General features: G+C 37.4%; 1 protein-coding gene and 1 long non-coding RNA gene across 3 annotated transcripts in view; one reads left to right on the forward strand and one right to left on the reverse strand.

The window, feature by feature from the left end:
• The window catches only part of LOC311606770, a 122,102-nt gene extending 111,702 nt beyond the window's left edge, over positions 1–10,400 (forward strand). Inside the window, exons 4-6 of one of the 2 annotated variants that reach the window (XR_014782433.1) lie at positions 880–939; positions 5,939–6,068; positions 9,618–10,400. This is a non-coding gene — a long non-coding RNA (uncharacterized lncRNA). The remainder of the gene's footprint in view (positions 1–879; positions 940–5,938; positions 6,069–9,617) is intronic. The other variant, XR_014782434.1, reaches the window with a different exon arrangement.
• Positions 1–13,380, reverse strand: part of SCN9A (sodium voltage-gated channel alpha subunit 9) — an 88,498-nt gene extending 75,118 nt beyond the window's left edge. The window contains exons 1-6 of the mRNA XM_084798168.1: positions 12,376–13,380; positions 9,493–9,611; positions 9,091–9,180; positions 8,445–8,573; positions 7,015–7,106; positions 5,848–6,060 (exon numbers count right to left, since the gene is read on the reverse strand). Coding sequence (XP_084654294.1) covers positions 5,848–6,060; positions 7,015–7,106; positions 8,445–8,573; positions 9,091–9,180; positions 9,493–9,611; positions 12,376–12,633 — 901 coding nt within the window. The 5' untranslated portion in view covers positions 12,634–13,380. The remainder of the gene's footprint in view (positions 1–5,847; positions 6,061–7,014; positions 7,107–8,444; positions 8,574–9,090; positions 9,181–9,492; positions 9,612–12,375) is intronic.
• Positions 13,381–13,634: the final 254 nt, after the last annotated feature.

The raw sequence follows: 13,634 nt of genomic DNA on the forward strand, positions 1-13,634 counted from the left end.
TGTTTTTCTTTTTTAAACTGATTTCTTCTTCCCTTTTCAAAGAAATAGAAAATTTTATGAAATTTATATTTTTTTAATAAAAATATATTAGAACAATAAGAAAAACTGTGTCCAGGAGAGTTTTTTTTCCTAGGGGGATGACATTTGATGAAGAAGCCATTTACTGATCTTTCCTCAGCTAGGAACATGTTGATAGAGTAAATGTGGCTATAGTAACAAGTCCAGGAACACTGAGATAAAGAAGAGCATGGAAAGTAGTGATCAGCAACGTAGATGGGAATATGTGAAGTGTGTGTTAAGACAGAGGATGTGGTGAGACAGTACCAATTACTATGATTGGGGATCTGGATAGACACGTGTGCATTTTGATAGTTATAAAAGTGGTATTCAAGGCGGCAGGTCATAGAAAGCTTGCCAGACAGAAGGTAGAGCCAAGAAGGAAAGAGAATTTCCAAATGTTGAGAATTTGATAATGACACCAAGGCATGTTTTTCACCTGACACTTTGCCTAGTGCCTTTTGTGTACATTTTTTTTATAGTAAAGGATTTCCTGTTCTCTTTATTATTCAGTATTAAGACTTCCTCCTTTGATTGGAAGATGACTCAATCTTTCAAAATTGCATAAAGGACTAAGGAAGCTTATATCATCGATCCCAAATACTAGTCTTTTTATTAGTGTGTATTAATTTTATAAAATAATGTGTTTCACTATGATTTTTCCAAAAATGAATATAACTCCATTCTTTTAAATAGGGACTCAGACTCCTATTTGGCTCAAGTCAACATAAATATTGAGTTATGAGACATTTGTAGTAAAAATTTTAATTAAGACTTTTAAGTTGCATATTCTTATATTTGGGTATTGCATCTATGTTGCAGGATATTTGAACCCATTGTGGACCCTGAGATTGTGAAGTGTAAAAACCTGTTTCTTGTTTGGTATGTTTCAGCCAACCCTGCCACAAACCTTTAATGTAAAAGCTTCTGTATACAGAGTTTAATAAAGTTAACCCTAGGCCAAGAGGCAGATCAAGAAACCAACTGCCAGGGATTAAAGAGTAGGAGGGACTTTGAGTTAAAGGGTATTTAAGACAGCATGGATAAGAAGAGGCTTTTCAGCTTTGAGCTAGCAAGCTCTTTGGCTTTTAGTTTTTTTGGCTTTTCCTCCTGGGCTGTCAGCTGAGCTAGCCTGGCTTTGGGCTTTGGGCTTTGGGCTTCCTAGCTTTTCCTCTGGAACATGAGGTGAGTAGGAAGGTCAGCTGGGTTCTTTCTCTGCCTCTCTGTGCCATCAGGTTTTCACCCCAGCATCTGGCTCCTGAGTCTTTGTTGGTAAAATCAAATGGTTGGGATTTTCATTCTTTATAGCAACACACCTATTCCTTCTTATGCAATTAAGTTAACTAACTGATTTAGCTGCTGCATCTGTAACCTGTGGTTAGAAATACTTCCAGACTTCTTGGATAATTCGTGTATGGCTTTGCATATAGAGAAATAATGGAGTTCCACTACATCCTATAGTAGTCACCTAAGGACAAGCAATAATATTATTAAACTATCATTTAATTTCAGAGGAGATTAATCAACTGGCTCTTGTGATGGCCTTTTTCACACATAAACCTACATGATATTTCACTGAGATAAGGTTACCTAATGACCATCCAGGAAACTAACATTGGCTATACAGCAGTCATTGACCAGTTGAGATATGGAAGGGGGTGTTAGACTGCCTGACTTTCACACCACTAGATTTCCATTTAATTCAGCAGGGGTGATGAAAGGTATAGCAATGAGGCTAGCTCATCTTGCTCTTGCACAGTACCTTACAATCCTTTCTAAACAGATAGGCATTGAATTTGTAGGCTAATTGGCCCCAAGGGAATATTATTTTAACATCTAAAGAACAGGAGAAATGGACTGGAAAGAGAAAGTGATCATTGTATAAAATAAATGAATCTGAAAGTGCCTCGTTAACTGATGTAGGCCTGACTCATTAATTTAACCACCAGTTACATACTGAGAATTAAATTTATATATCTGACCTGGGAATATGGCTCAAGGGGTAGAACGCTTGCCCAGCACACATGAATCCCTAAGTGTGATACACAACACTGCATAAACTGGGTATGATGGGGGCATGCCTATAATCCCAGTACTTGGAAGGTAGAGGCACAGGGATAAGTTCAAAGTCGTCTTCATAGTGAATTTAGTGCTAGTCTGGGATACATGAGATTCTACCGAAAAAAAAAAAACCATGAACACATAGAACACTTTATGTTCATGACAGTACTGCATGACCAAGGATGCTTATGAGATTAAAGTAAGATGTAGAGAAAGACTACATTTCTTTGTGTATTGTAATGTGTTTCCAAAGACAATTAGATAACGAAGTCCTGACCTAGTGTCTGGCTTAATCTATTTGTGTATTAAAATCTTGAACTGACTGTAGAACGGTTTTTAAACTATGGCTCATGAGGCTTGTTTGAAGAATGTAAGTCATTGGAGTTGGAGATCCACCCTTTTATATCTTGCCTTTCTCCCCCTTTTTGTTGAGCAGACAGAGTAGATGAGTCCATGGAATTAGAAAATAGTATTTAGAATGAGGAATGACTACTAATGGACAAGGGGTTCCTTTTGGAAGAGTTGAAAAAAAAGTTCAGTTAGATAGTGGTGGTGACTGTGTAACTGTGAATGTAGAAAAATGACAGAAACAAGAAAAACAAGATGAGGAGTCTTGTATATTGAAAAGGGATCTTATAAGTCAATTATCTTTGTAATAAAGTAAATGCAACATGGTTCCTAAGATTATGGATGGCGGTGAGGAAAATTTTAACTTTTCACTAAAGTACACATGTGGATACAGTAAAAAAATTACAAAATTACAAAATAGATATAACAAATGTTCCAAATTAATGTAAAGTAACCAATCTAAAATGAATGTTCTGTTAATATCAGGACCAGAGATGCAGTATAGAGAATCATAATTATGTGGTTAAGCCTAGTTGTTCTTGCTCAGAAAAACAGCTGCCGTCACTGCACATGGATTGGGCTTGGATGACATCATTTATGTTTCCCAAGCCAGGAGGAGTGATCCAATTCTGAGAAAAGTAAGCAGGCTAAAGCTGGGAAAGCATCACACATGATATTCTGTGTTCTCTGTGGTACAGATGTACCATGAAAGAGCTGAACATGAGGACATGTAGCGGTGAAGCCAAGTGCTATATGGCTTATTCAAATGACTCTTAAGTGTCTAACAACATCCTACTTTCACTCAACTCAGACGTGATCACAAGGCTCTGGAGTTACAGAAACTCAGCTCAGAACTACATGGAGTTTATGTTCATATATAGCAGCAGCAAAGGGTGTCTGGTGAACCTCAACATAGATCTATAAAATCTGTTTTTTTATTCAGTGAGTTTGTGTATTTGGTAAATCTTGAAAATCTCCCGATACTGCTTTGCTATAGGATCAAGAAAGCATTTGAGGAATACTGTGTGGGCTTCATTACAAGTCATCTCCTCAGGAATGCCAAATCCACTTCTTGCATGAGCTACCATGACCTAGCAAACGTCTCTATGTAACCAGGTTGCTTTTAACTACGTGCTGGTAAGCACGTAACTAACATCCGCTGCACGTTAATAAATACTCTTGGAATGGGAGAACTTCAGTTTCTAGCTAAAGAACACAGTGGCGCGTGGGATACGGATGAGTGATAGTCACAGTGCTTTCACTTAATATACGTGAGGTCTGGGGTCCAGTCACCAGCAGAACAAAACTAACTACGTAAATAAATAATAAAGGGAAGTTATAAGAAAATTTAAAAAGAAAGCTATTGGTTGAAAATGGTCTAATTTTGGGGTCACTTTTATACACTGGATTTCGATCAGTTCAGTTGCGGGAACTTCTGTTATGCAGTATACATCAACGCCTTGCTAGTATTTCCTTAAAGACATAAAAATAACTTCCTTTATGTACCATAGTCTCCTAAAAATTTAATTGCCTCTACACAGTGATTAATTATAAACCAAATGATATCACTGGAGTTAAAATACTGAGAAAACACTGAGTGCATAAGAAATATTAAGGTGGCCTGATGTTGGGAATTCTGAATCCCAAATTGAGGCCAAAAATCCTGTTGTCATGCTGACAGAAAGATGGCCCAGTGCCCATGATTTCAGTCAGACCTTGAAAATTAAGGGGCTGACTGAAAGAGGTAAGTGTTAAATTAAATTAGGCTATCTCCACACACAAAGAACTGCAACCAAATGTACAGAAACAAGCTATCACTTACAACAGGCAGCTGCATCTTAGCCAAACAAAGCACCTGGACTTCATCCCCATGCCAACTGATCAGACCATGCCCATATAAGGCAAATGCAGACCTGTAACCCATAAGCTGTTTCTCTAAGTCAAGCCCTTTTTCTGTCTGTAAATAGTGCCCGCCTAATTGACGGACTGAACTATCAGAGCCTCTTCTGTTCCCAAGGCAGCTGGATTCACTAATCATTCTGTGCTCAAAGATATTCTAATAAAATTTTGTTTGAAGGTTTTATTCTAACCAAAGTCTGAAGAAGAATTCAAGTTATGAACTCAGAATAGAATAAAATTCAGAATAAGTGAAATTTGAGTAAGAATTAAAATAGAATTCTAAAAAAAACGAATGTCAATGTGAACAATTATTCATTCTGTCTATTATTTCTAGAGCACACAGGAAATAATATTTTCTGGAAATTTAAAACTGAAGATTTTGATTATAAAAGCCAGAAACTGGAAGATTTTAGAATGATAACAGCAAGAAAAAAAAATGTTACTTTGTGACCAAACTGTGATAGTATTTTATTGTGAAGCTTGTAGCTTTCCTCTCAGCAGCCCTGTGGGTACTCCTTGCTACCTCACTTAGGCTTGGTTTGCTCTTACTTCACCAGTGAGTATTTAAAAAACATACAAAATAAGTACAAATTTCCTACTACCTAAGGACATTCCCATTTCTGTTTGGTAAAAAGATATAATCTGGTAAGGTTTCTTATTTTCTGCCTCAGCCTTACACCCAATTGGAATCTTATGCCCTAAGTTCATTAAGCAATGTCATGTAGACATTGCCCAGGTGTCACAATGGACACAGCCCTGACTTCATTTTTGCTTCTTGTTCATCAATATCTCCTGTGCAAAACAGTCTAAGGGGAAGCCACTTAGAGAGTATGCAGTGTGTGCGTTATGTGAGATGTCTAGGAGATACATGTGTATCCAGCAGGCTTCTGACAATACATGCGGATCATATTCTTGTACTAATGGGGAGATTCCACTGAGTCAGCCTTTGCTGACTCCATCAACCATAAATGGATACTATCAGGAAAGAGCTGTAAAGCCTATCAAATTTACCATTGTGTATAAGACTGGTGTTGATAAAATATTATCAATAGGCAATTATCTTAACAGTGATAGCTTTATCATTGTGGCCATTAATTTAGCTATAAGATATTAGAGTTCTTAGTCTAAATACAAAATACAATTATATTATCACATTATAAAAAGTAATCTTGGTATTTTTATACAAACAAAATTATAAAGCAAAACCCATATCATATACACAAATGCAGTGGTCCCTAGCAGCTTAGATCTTCATCTTGTAGAAAATTGTTGTTATGGAACTAGAAAGTAAAAAAAAAAAAAAAGAAAGCTGTATAAAATCACTTCTAGCACGATAAAAAAAAATGTTACACACTGACTAGTTTTTGTTGTATATTTGAATAGCTTCAATTCTATTAAAATTCAAGTATCCATGCATTGCTAGCAGAAGGTTGTGCTTTTGATGTTATATCTAGCTGAAAGCAACTACAGGGATGTTCTTACTTTTCAGTTCTTCAGAATAACTTTCAGCGTTATTCATGATGCTTTTTGTTGTTTCATTATCAAGATCCGTCCTTAAACATTTATTCCTCAGGTTGCCCATGAACAGTTGGAGACCAATTAATGCAAACACACTGAGACAGAACACAGTGAGGATCATGACGTCAGACAGCTTCTTCACCGACTGGATCAGGGCCCCCACGATGGTCTTCAGTCCTTAAATAGTAAGGAGAAAAAGAGGTATTTATAATGTTAGAAAGGCTCTGACTGGGAAACATATGAAAACAGGAGCCTTACTAGAAATGCATGCATATGTGAAGTCGATTACCTTAAATAATTGAACTTAGAGAAAGTCTCCAGGTTCAAAAAGGTGCATCTGCACAACTTGTTTTAATGAATGACCAGTGGTTAAAACTAGTAAAATATTTCCAAAGAAACATCATGTTAAATTGTTAAGTAAAGTGGTTGCTGAAACCATAGCCACACTCACTTGCAAATATAACCTTTTGTAACTGCTAATTCAGTAAACAATGCTCAAAGGATCCACTTCTACATAATGAAACAAACAAACAAAACTGAGAAACTGAAATGAAGCACACAGTGACAATGTACACTGAACTGATTTTCAAGTAAGAACCCGTTGAAAGCAATAAAACAATGTCATGCAATGTCCACATGCAGATATTTCTCATTTTCTTAATTATATGAGGTTCTGAATAGTTGAAATTTTCCTTCCTGCAGAAGTGGAAAATCAGCCCTTTGGCAGGAGGAAGAATTTCAAGTGGAGATGTGAGCCAAGTGGTCATCTTCCTTCTCCAAGACCCATGCAGCTGATTAAACTCAATGGCTGATTTTTAAACAAAGATTGCAATAACAACAGAAGGAATGCAGTTTGGTGAGAGTCATGGAAGGAAATTCTTTTCTCCAAAAGGTCAAAACCAGCCCTTGTGTTTAACTCCTCTCTCACCTGGAATGACCGAAATAGTTTTCAATGCTCGGAGAACTCTGAATGTTCTCAACGCTGAGACATTGCCCAGGTCCACAAACTCTGTCACATATCTGTAATAGGGAGTTTGTACACAAACACAGTGACAACACACACACAGACAAGGAAAGCTCCCAAACAGCTGGAGGTGAGTGGCCTGATGCTCCACACCAATCACGTCTTACCTGGGATTACAGAAATAGTTTTCAAAGCTCTCAAGACTCTGAAAGTTCGAAGAGCTGAAACATTGCCTAGGTTTACAAATTCTGTTAAATACCTGTAGGATTAAATCAGAGTTATTCAGAATCTAGGTAGAGTCTATAATACTTACCCGTGCTCTGTTAGTCAAAGTATTTTCTGTATGGAGTTTGGCAAGTATTTTTCTATCCTAATATAACCTAATGTATATGATTTGAATCATTTGATAAAACTACAAATATTGTAATTTAATGTGCTTCATACACTTCAAAAATCCAATGCTTCTATTATCATCTTAGTATGGTAATATAGAGTTTTAAACTCCTATAAAATACTGAGAGCAGTATACTATGTAAAAGAAGCCAAACATATTAAATTCCATTCACATATAAAATGCCCTGCATAGGAGGTTTCAATACAGCCAAAGCAACATAGTGTTTTCCAAGAGTCTGTACAAGAAAGGATGGAGGTGACTAATGATTGGTGAAGAATGTCTTTTCATAGTAAGGAAAATATTTGCAACTCAGACAGCAATGATGTCTATAAAATCTGTGGCTATACTAGAGAACACTGAGGTGCTTAATTCAAAAAGACAAGCTCTGTGGTGGGTGAACTATAACAGTGGAGAATGGGAGCCGTGGGACGGTCACCTGCACAGCCACTGTCTTACCGCCGGGAGACAGTGGAGCTGTGATATCTTTATTGGAAGAAACCTGTTGACTAAGGAGATGCGGAGGGATAAGGGGACTTGCGACTAGGAAAACCTAAGACCTTCCTGAGTTCCCTAAATGTCTTAGATAGACATAGATTCCCTTTATCATTCAAGACGATAGAGGAATTTATCCAGGATTGAGACTTTTAAAAGGTTTCTGACAAGTACGTTTCTAAAAAATATGGAAATGACTTAAAATTATACTGAAAGTAGGAATATGGTTGGTGCACATGCAATAGCTCTACAGCACACGGTTGGTAGGAGCACTGGGTGGTGAGGGCTCGGTTAGGAATGTTTAACATTCTGTTTTAATATACTTACAAGCTCATGAGTACAGGCACTATGCTTACAATTAGAGACGTTAGTCATTAATGAGCATTGCATGTCCTTCTCACACACTTGTAGTTTTTAAATAAAATCTTAAGAAAAGTGTGTACCTAATTAACACTGCATATATACATATATAGTACCTGCCCACTCAAGTGCCAGGCAGGAAGGAAAATAATCTTTATGCTAAACATGTTCTGAGTGGAAAACGCTTTCTGAAAAAATATGACCTTGAATAGTTAGCTTTTATACAACTCAATTTACCTTTAAATATAACCGTCATGTGTAAGAAAACTCATCTCCAAATGTTGCTCTTACTGGAATGTTATTCTGAGACTTTCATAAATCTTTCAGTTTAATAAAAGTGAGAATACTTACGCAAAAACAATGACAACAAAATCCAGCCAGTTCCAAGGGTCACGGAGGAAGGTGAACTCTCCCACACAGAAGCCTCTTGCAAGGATCTTTATGAGTGATTCAAAAGTGTATATCCCAGTAAAAGTATATCTAAAGGAAAGAATCCATTGACACATTAGGTGTTAAATGAATAATGGCACATTAAAATCTCTCTGGTTTATTATCACGATTAATCAAAGGAAGGCATCTCCTGGAGGCTACTGTTAGTGCAGGGATCACTCCCTCATAGAGTATACTACACAAAGGATTTCCAGGAACTCTTAAAATGTCCTTATCAGAGGCACTCACCAAAGACACAGGTACTTAAATACCAAGAGCATAGGTATTAGAGCTGCCCAGGCAATCCCAATAGAGATCCTAAGAACAACACAGCCACTACCAAGAGATACATATTGTAGTTATGAACAGGAAACGTTGTAGCATCTAATGATTCAAACCTATTCTCAGTGAGTTAACATGGAGGAGAGAAAGAACTGAAAGAAAATTGCGTACATGGGAGAATAAACTACACTGTTTTATAAACTAAACATCTGGTAGGAAAATGAAAGCTGTTAAATAATCACTGAACCCTACTTTTATGAACTTTATGTACACAATGCACACTTACTCGACATTTTTGGTCCATTCTGGAGGGTTGCTCATGGTCATGAATATGCAGTTTGTCAGAATCGTGCACATGATGAGCATGCTGAAGAAGGTAGCTTCCAGTCAAGGAATATGCAACACCACAGGAGCTGATGCTGATATCGGTTGACGACAAGAGTTGTGAACAACTTTTCTTTAGAAAACAATGAAGGTGGGATGCGTAGATTACTCTTTTGGCTCTTTGAGTAAAATTATCACATTACAAAGTTATAACAAGACCATCCTCTCCTTCACTTTTGAGACTAATTTATATTGAAATCTAAAAAGGTCTTTGAAGGTGCAGAAGAGCCAATATCTAACTCTGAATACAGAGACAAACCCAGCATCTTAACGTACTGCTTAAGCTGGGCTTTGGAAAGGATATGAATGCACTAAAATCTTAATAGATATTCTTCTTAGAGGGCTGAACGGGGACAGGATGTACAAGGCAGGCGTAGCGTTGAAACGGAAGATTGCTTTTCCCTTATTCAATACTATAAATGTCTGCAGGAGGAAAAAGAAACAAGATGAGGCTGAACTCCCAACATGGCAATCGGCGCATTCCTACAAGTGGTTCAGACCTCCACATGGTAGAAGCAGTGCTGCCCTGGGACTTCACAGGCACTTCCAGTGAGCAGAAGCAGCTGTCTGTCTCTGGCCAATGGCCCCCAGGGCTGTTTATTTTCAATAGATGAAGAAGTGAACTATATGCAAGTATATATTACTTATCGGTGTGTCTACTCTGTAGAAAATGTGAGAGTCATCTACAAAGTCCACACTGGGAAACCTTGAAAGAAAGTTAGCAAAAAAAAAAAAAAAAGTCTCATGGTGTAAATGTATTTGTGACAATGTGTTGGACAACATTCATAGCTCTCCTCAGCTACGTTGCAGCCCAGGAGGAGTGAGATGGATAGGTCAAGGGAGCTTCCAGAACACTATGCCTTTTCCTTGTCATGGTGCTTCAATGATTACTGTCATTTGCCATTTAATTTTAAACATACATTTCCTTTCTTCTGTTCCACAGATTTTAACATTGGGTAGGAGCTACCTAGCTCTGACTTTTAAGACATCTTGGAAGCTTTAAAATTTGCTGAGAATTGTCACTGTTGATACCAAATGAGTTTTAAAAAATACTTTCATAAATTTAAGGCATGTCAGAATTGCAGGAATCCCCCCTGTCCTGTGTGTGTGTGTGTGTGTGTGTGTGTGTGTGTGTGTGTGTGTGTGTGTGTATTTTCCTGGGATCTGATATGCTAACAAATGTGTGTGCATGTGTGTGTGGAGGCCAGAGGACAATCTCGAATGCTATTTCTCAGGTGTAATCAACCTTCTTTTTATGAGACAAAGTCTCTTCCTAGTCTATAACTCTAACATTTTTCTATGCTGGTTGACCAGTGGGCTCCAACAACCCACCCATCTCTCACTTCCCAGTATTATAAGCAAATCCCGTAATGTCCATTTTTTCTTTCTAATGTGGGTTCTGGGCTGAAACTCAGGTCTTCATCATTACAACACAAGCACTTTGACAGCTGATCTATTGCCACAGCTTAAGAACACCCTTCCAACCACTCAGTTCAGTTCTTGTATTTTTGTTATATATCTGTAATGGTTAAAAATAAAAAATGTATTTGCTAACATTCACTGAAAATTAAAAAAACAATATATACTTGTATAATCTCCATTCTTTATTAATTAAAAAATTAATAACCTTGGAGTTCATTGGCCAAATTCATTTTTAAAGGTTTATTAAAATTAAACCTACAAATATCTTTAAAATGACTTTTAAGCCAGTGTAAGGTTCATGATATTTCCTATGATTTTTTATGTAGTTAAACAAATAAACAAGTCAAATATTAAAACACAAAATAGTCAAAGGCAGGTGAATTGCTGTGAGTTCCTGGTCTTCAAAGTGAGTCCAGGACAGCCAAGGCTGTTACACAGAGAAAACTTGTCTTGGAAAAAACCAACCAACCAACCAAACAAACAAAAATTGAAACAATCCAAAGCTAAGAACTCAGAAACAGCAAGTCCCTGTCACATCATTGTATTCTGCAGATAGGAGGGAAAACAGAGAGCTTGTCCTTTTGTTTTCTTGTTTACCGACTGTTACAGAAGTCATTAACAGGATTCCAAATTAAATACTTTTCACCAAATGGCATAGATGGGGGGAGGGGGGCCAGAGAGGGTTAGTTCACGAGTCTGTGTTTTTATTTGTATGGGAAATCTATTTTTTCACATAGGCATTGTCTCAACAAACCAGGCTCTCTACAAGTTCATAGTGAGGAATTGTGGCATAAAATGCAAAGCAAAGAGTCAAAACTAACATGAAAACTACGTTATTCCTACAGTCTTGCAAGATCAAATTACATTGTATTTGAAATTAAAAATAAAAAAGAATGAATGAGGCATTTTTAAAAATATTTTTCTTTTATTAAAAATATTTTCCATGGGCTGGAGAGATGGCTCAGAGGTTAAGAGCACTGCCTGTTCATCCAAAGGTCCTGAGTTCAATTCCCAGAAACCACAAGGTGGCTCACAACCATCTATAATAAACTCTGGTGCCCTCTTCAGGCTAGCAGGTGAACACTCAGGCAAAAGATTGTATACATAATAAATACATCTTTAAAAAAATTATTTTCCTCACATATTTTGTCATGATTACAGTTGCCATACTTGCTACTCCTCCCAGTCTTCCCTACCCCCTTCCTCATCTGGATCTGCTTCCTTTCTGTCTTTCATTAGAAAACAAGCAGTCTACCAAGGGATAAAAATTTAAGTTAGCACCATTCATTTGCATGAAAACTTAAAGAAAATTTACAATCTACACACAGAGAAATTAAATATCACCATGGATAGCTGGCAGGATGGCTCAGCAGGTAGAGACATTCTCTTCCTTAGCCCAATGATAACTTGGATTTGATCGCTAACCCTCACATATTGGAGGCAGAGATCTGATTTCACCCATACATTCCACATCCTAAATAAATGTAAAGAATTCTACTCATGGCGATAAAACTACAGAAAAGTGTTAACCATACCATAACTAAAAAGACAGAGTTTTCTATTGAATATTTTGAAAAATTAATCAAATCAAATAAGCCTGCCAATATTACTACTAGTTTTTAATGAAATACAAGAAAATTATGTATTCTCAACATCCTAATATGTATTCAAGATAAAGCTCACGGTATCAGGTAATTGAGTTTCATGCATCTTTTGTGTGGTATGAAACAAGCAGAACTCCCCCACTGAAGTCTCAGTAACTTACTTTTTTGTCCGCATAGAATGAGTCCAGGTCTTCCAGGGGCTCTGACACCATTCCGGGGGGAATGTCTCCATAGATGAAGGGCAGCTGTTTACCAGCTTCCAAGTCACTACTGGGCTTCGGACCTTCTTCATCTTCATCTTTCTTTTCGTCTTTGTGTCCCTTGGCTTTTTCTTCAGAAATGCGTTGCTCAATGAGCGCAAGAGACTGTTTGGTGAAGTGCACAAAGCTCTGAGGTCCTGGGGGAGGCAGCATCGCCATCTTTTCATCCTGTATATTTTATTTCCCCTTTAGCTCCTTACCTAAGAGGCCTGGAATAAAAATAAATAAATAGATGGCAATGTAACTACATGACTACTAGAGAAGACAATGTTAAAACCAATGACAAAAATATCCAGTCCAGCGGTTTACTCAGTGGCAGTGATTGTTGCTGATTACCAACTTGGCCGGATCTAGAGAGCCCCCTAGGACACAAGACCCTGGACTCAGCTGTGAGGGATTAGCCCATGAGTGTGACATTTAGGGACTATCTAGACTAAATGAACTGAAGTGAGAAGATGTTCCTTGAATGTTGGCAGCATCGTTCCACGGGGTCCAAGACTGCATACAAAGGAGAAAGCCAGCTGAAATAAAGAACTCAACGCTCTGCATTATGGACACTGTGACCAACGAAGTCATGCTGCCCTGACATTTTTTTCACCATGGTGGACTCTACCCCTGAATAGAGCCAAATAGACCTTCGTTTAATTGAGTTTGGTGGATGTTTGTTACAGCAAAAAGAAAGTTACTAATGCAATGATAACCTACTTTCTTCCCATTCACAAGGGCTTTGGCTCTGACTAGCAACTCCAAAGAAATAACAAAACAACAGATTAATGTATAAGAGATAATGTGTATATAAAGGTATAACAAAGTATGAAGTAACCACTGCTGTTTAACCAGTATATGTTAGTTTGCTATAATATTTGAATGTAACACATCACAGTTCTAAAGTGAAATGAAAATGCCAATTTCCTGAGGTAAAATCTTTTAAATGACCTTTACACACACACACACACACACACACACACACAGAGAGAGAGAGAGAGAGAGAGAGAGAGAGAGAGAGAGAGAGAGAGAGAGAGATTAAAAAGTCATTGAAGTTATGTAATGCTGGTCAAATGAAATTACACCGTTTCTGTTGTCATACATATATGGTCAAAGTTATTTACAAAGTAAACAGGTTTTCACTCAGGCATTGTTGCTGATGTTTATGACTGTTC

The sequence above is a fragment of the Acomys minous genome (assembly GCF_964271855.1).
Source record: "Acomys minous genome assembly, chromosome: 10".
NCBI lineage: Eukaryota > Metazoa > Chordata > Mammalia > Rodentia > Muridae > Acomys > Acomys minous.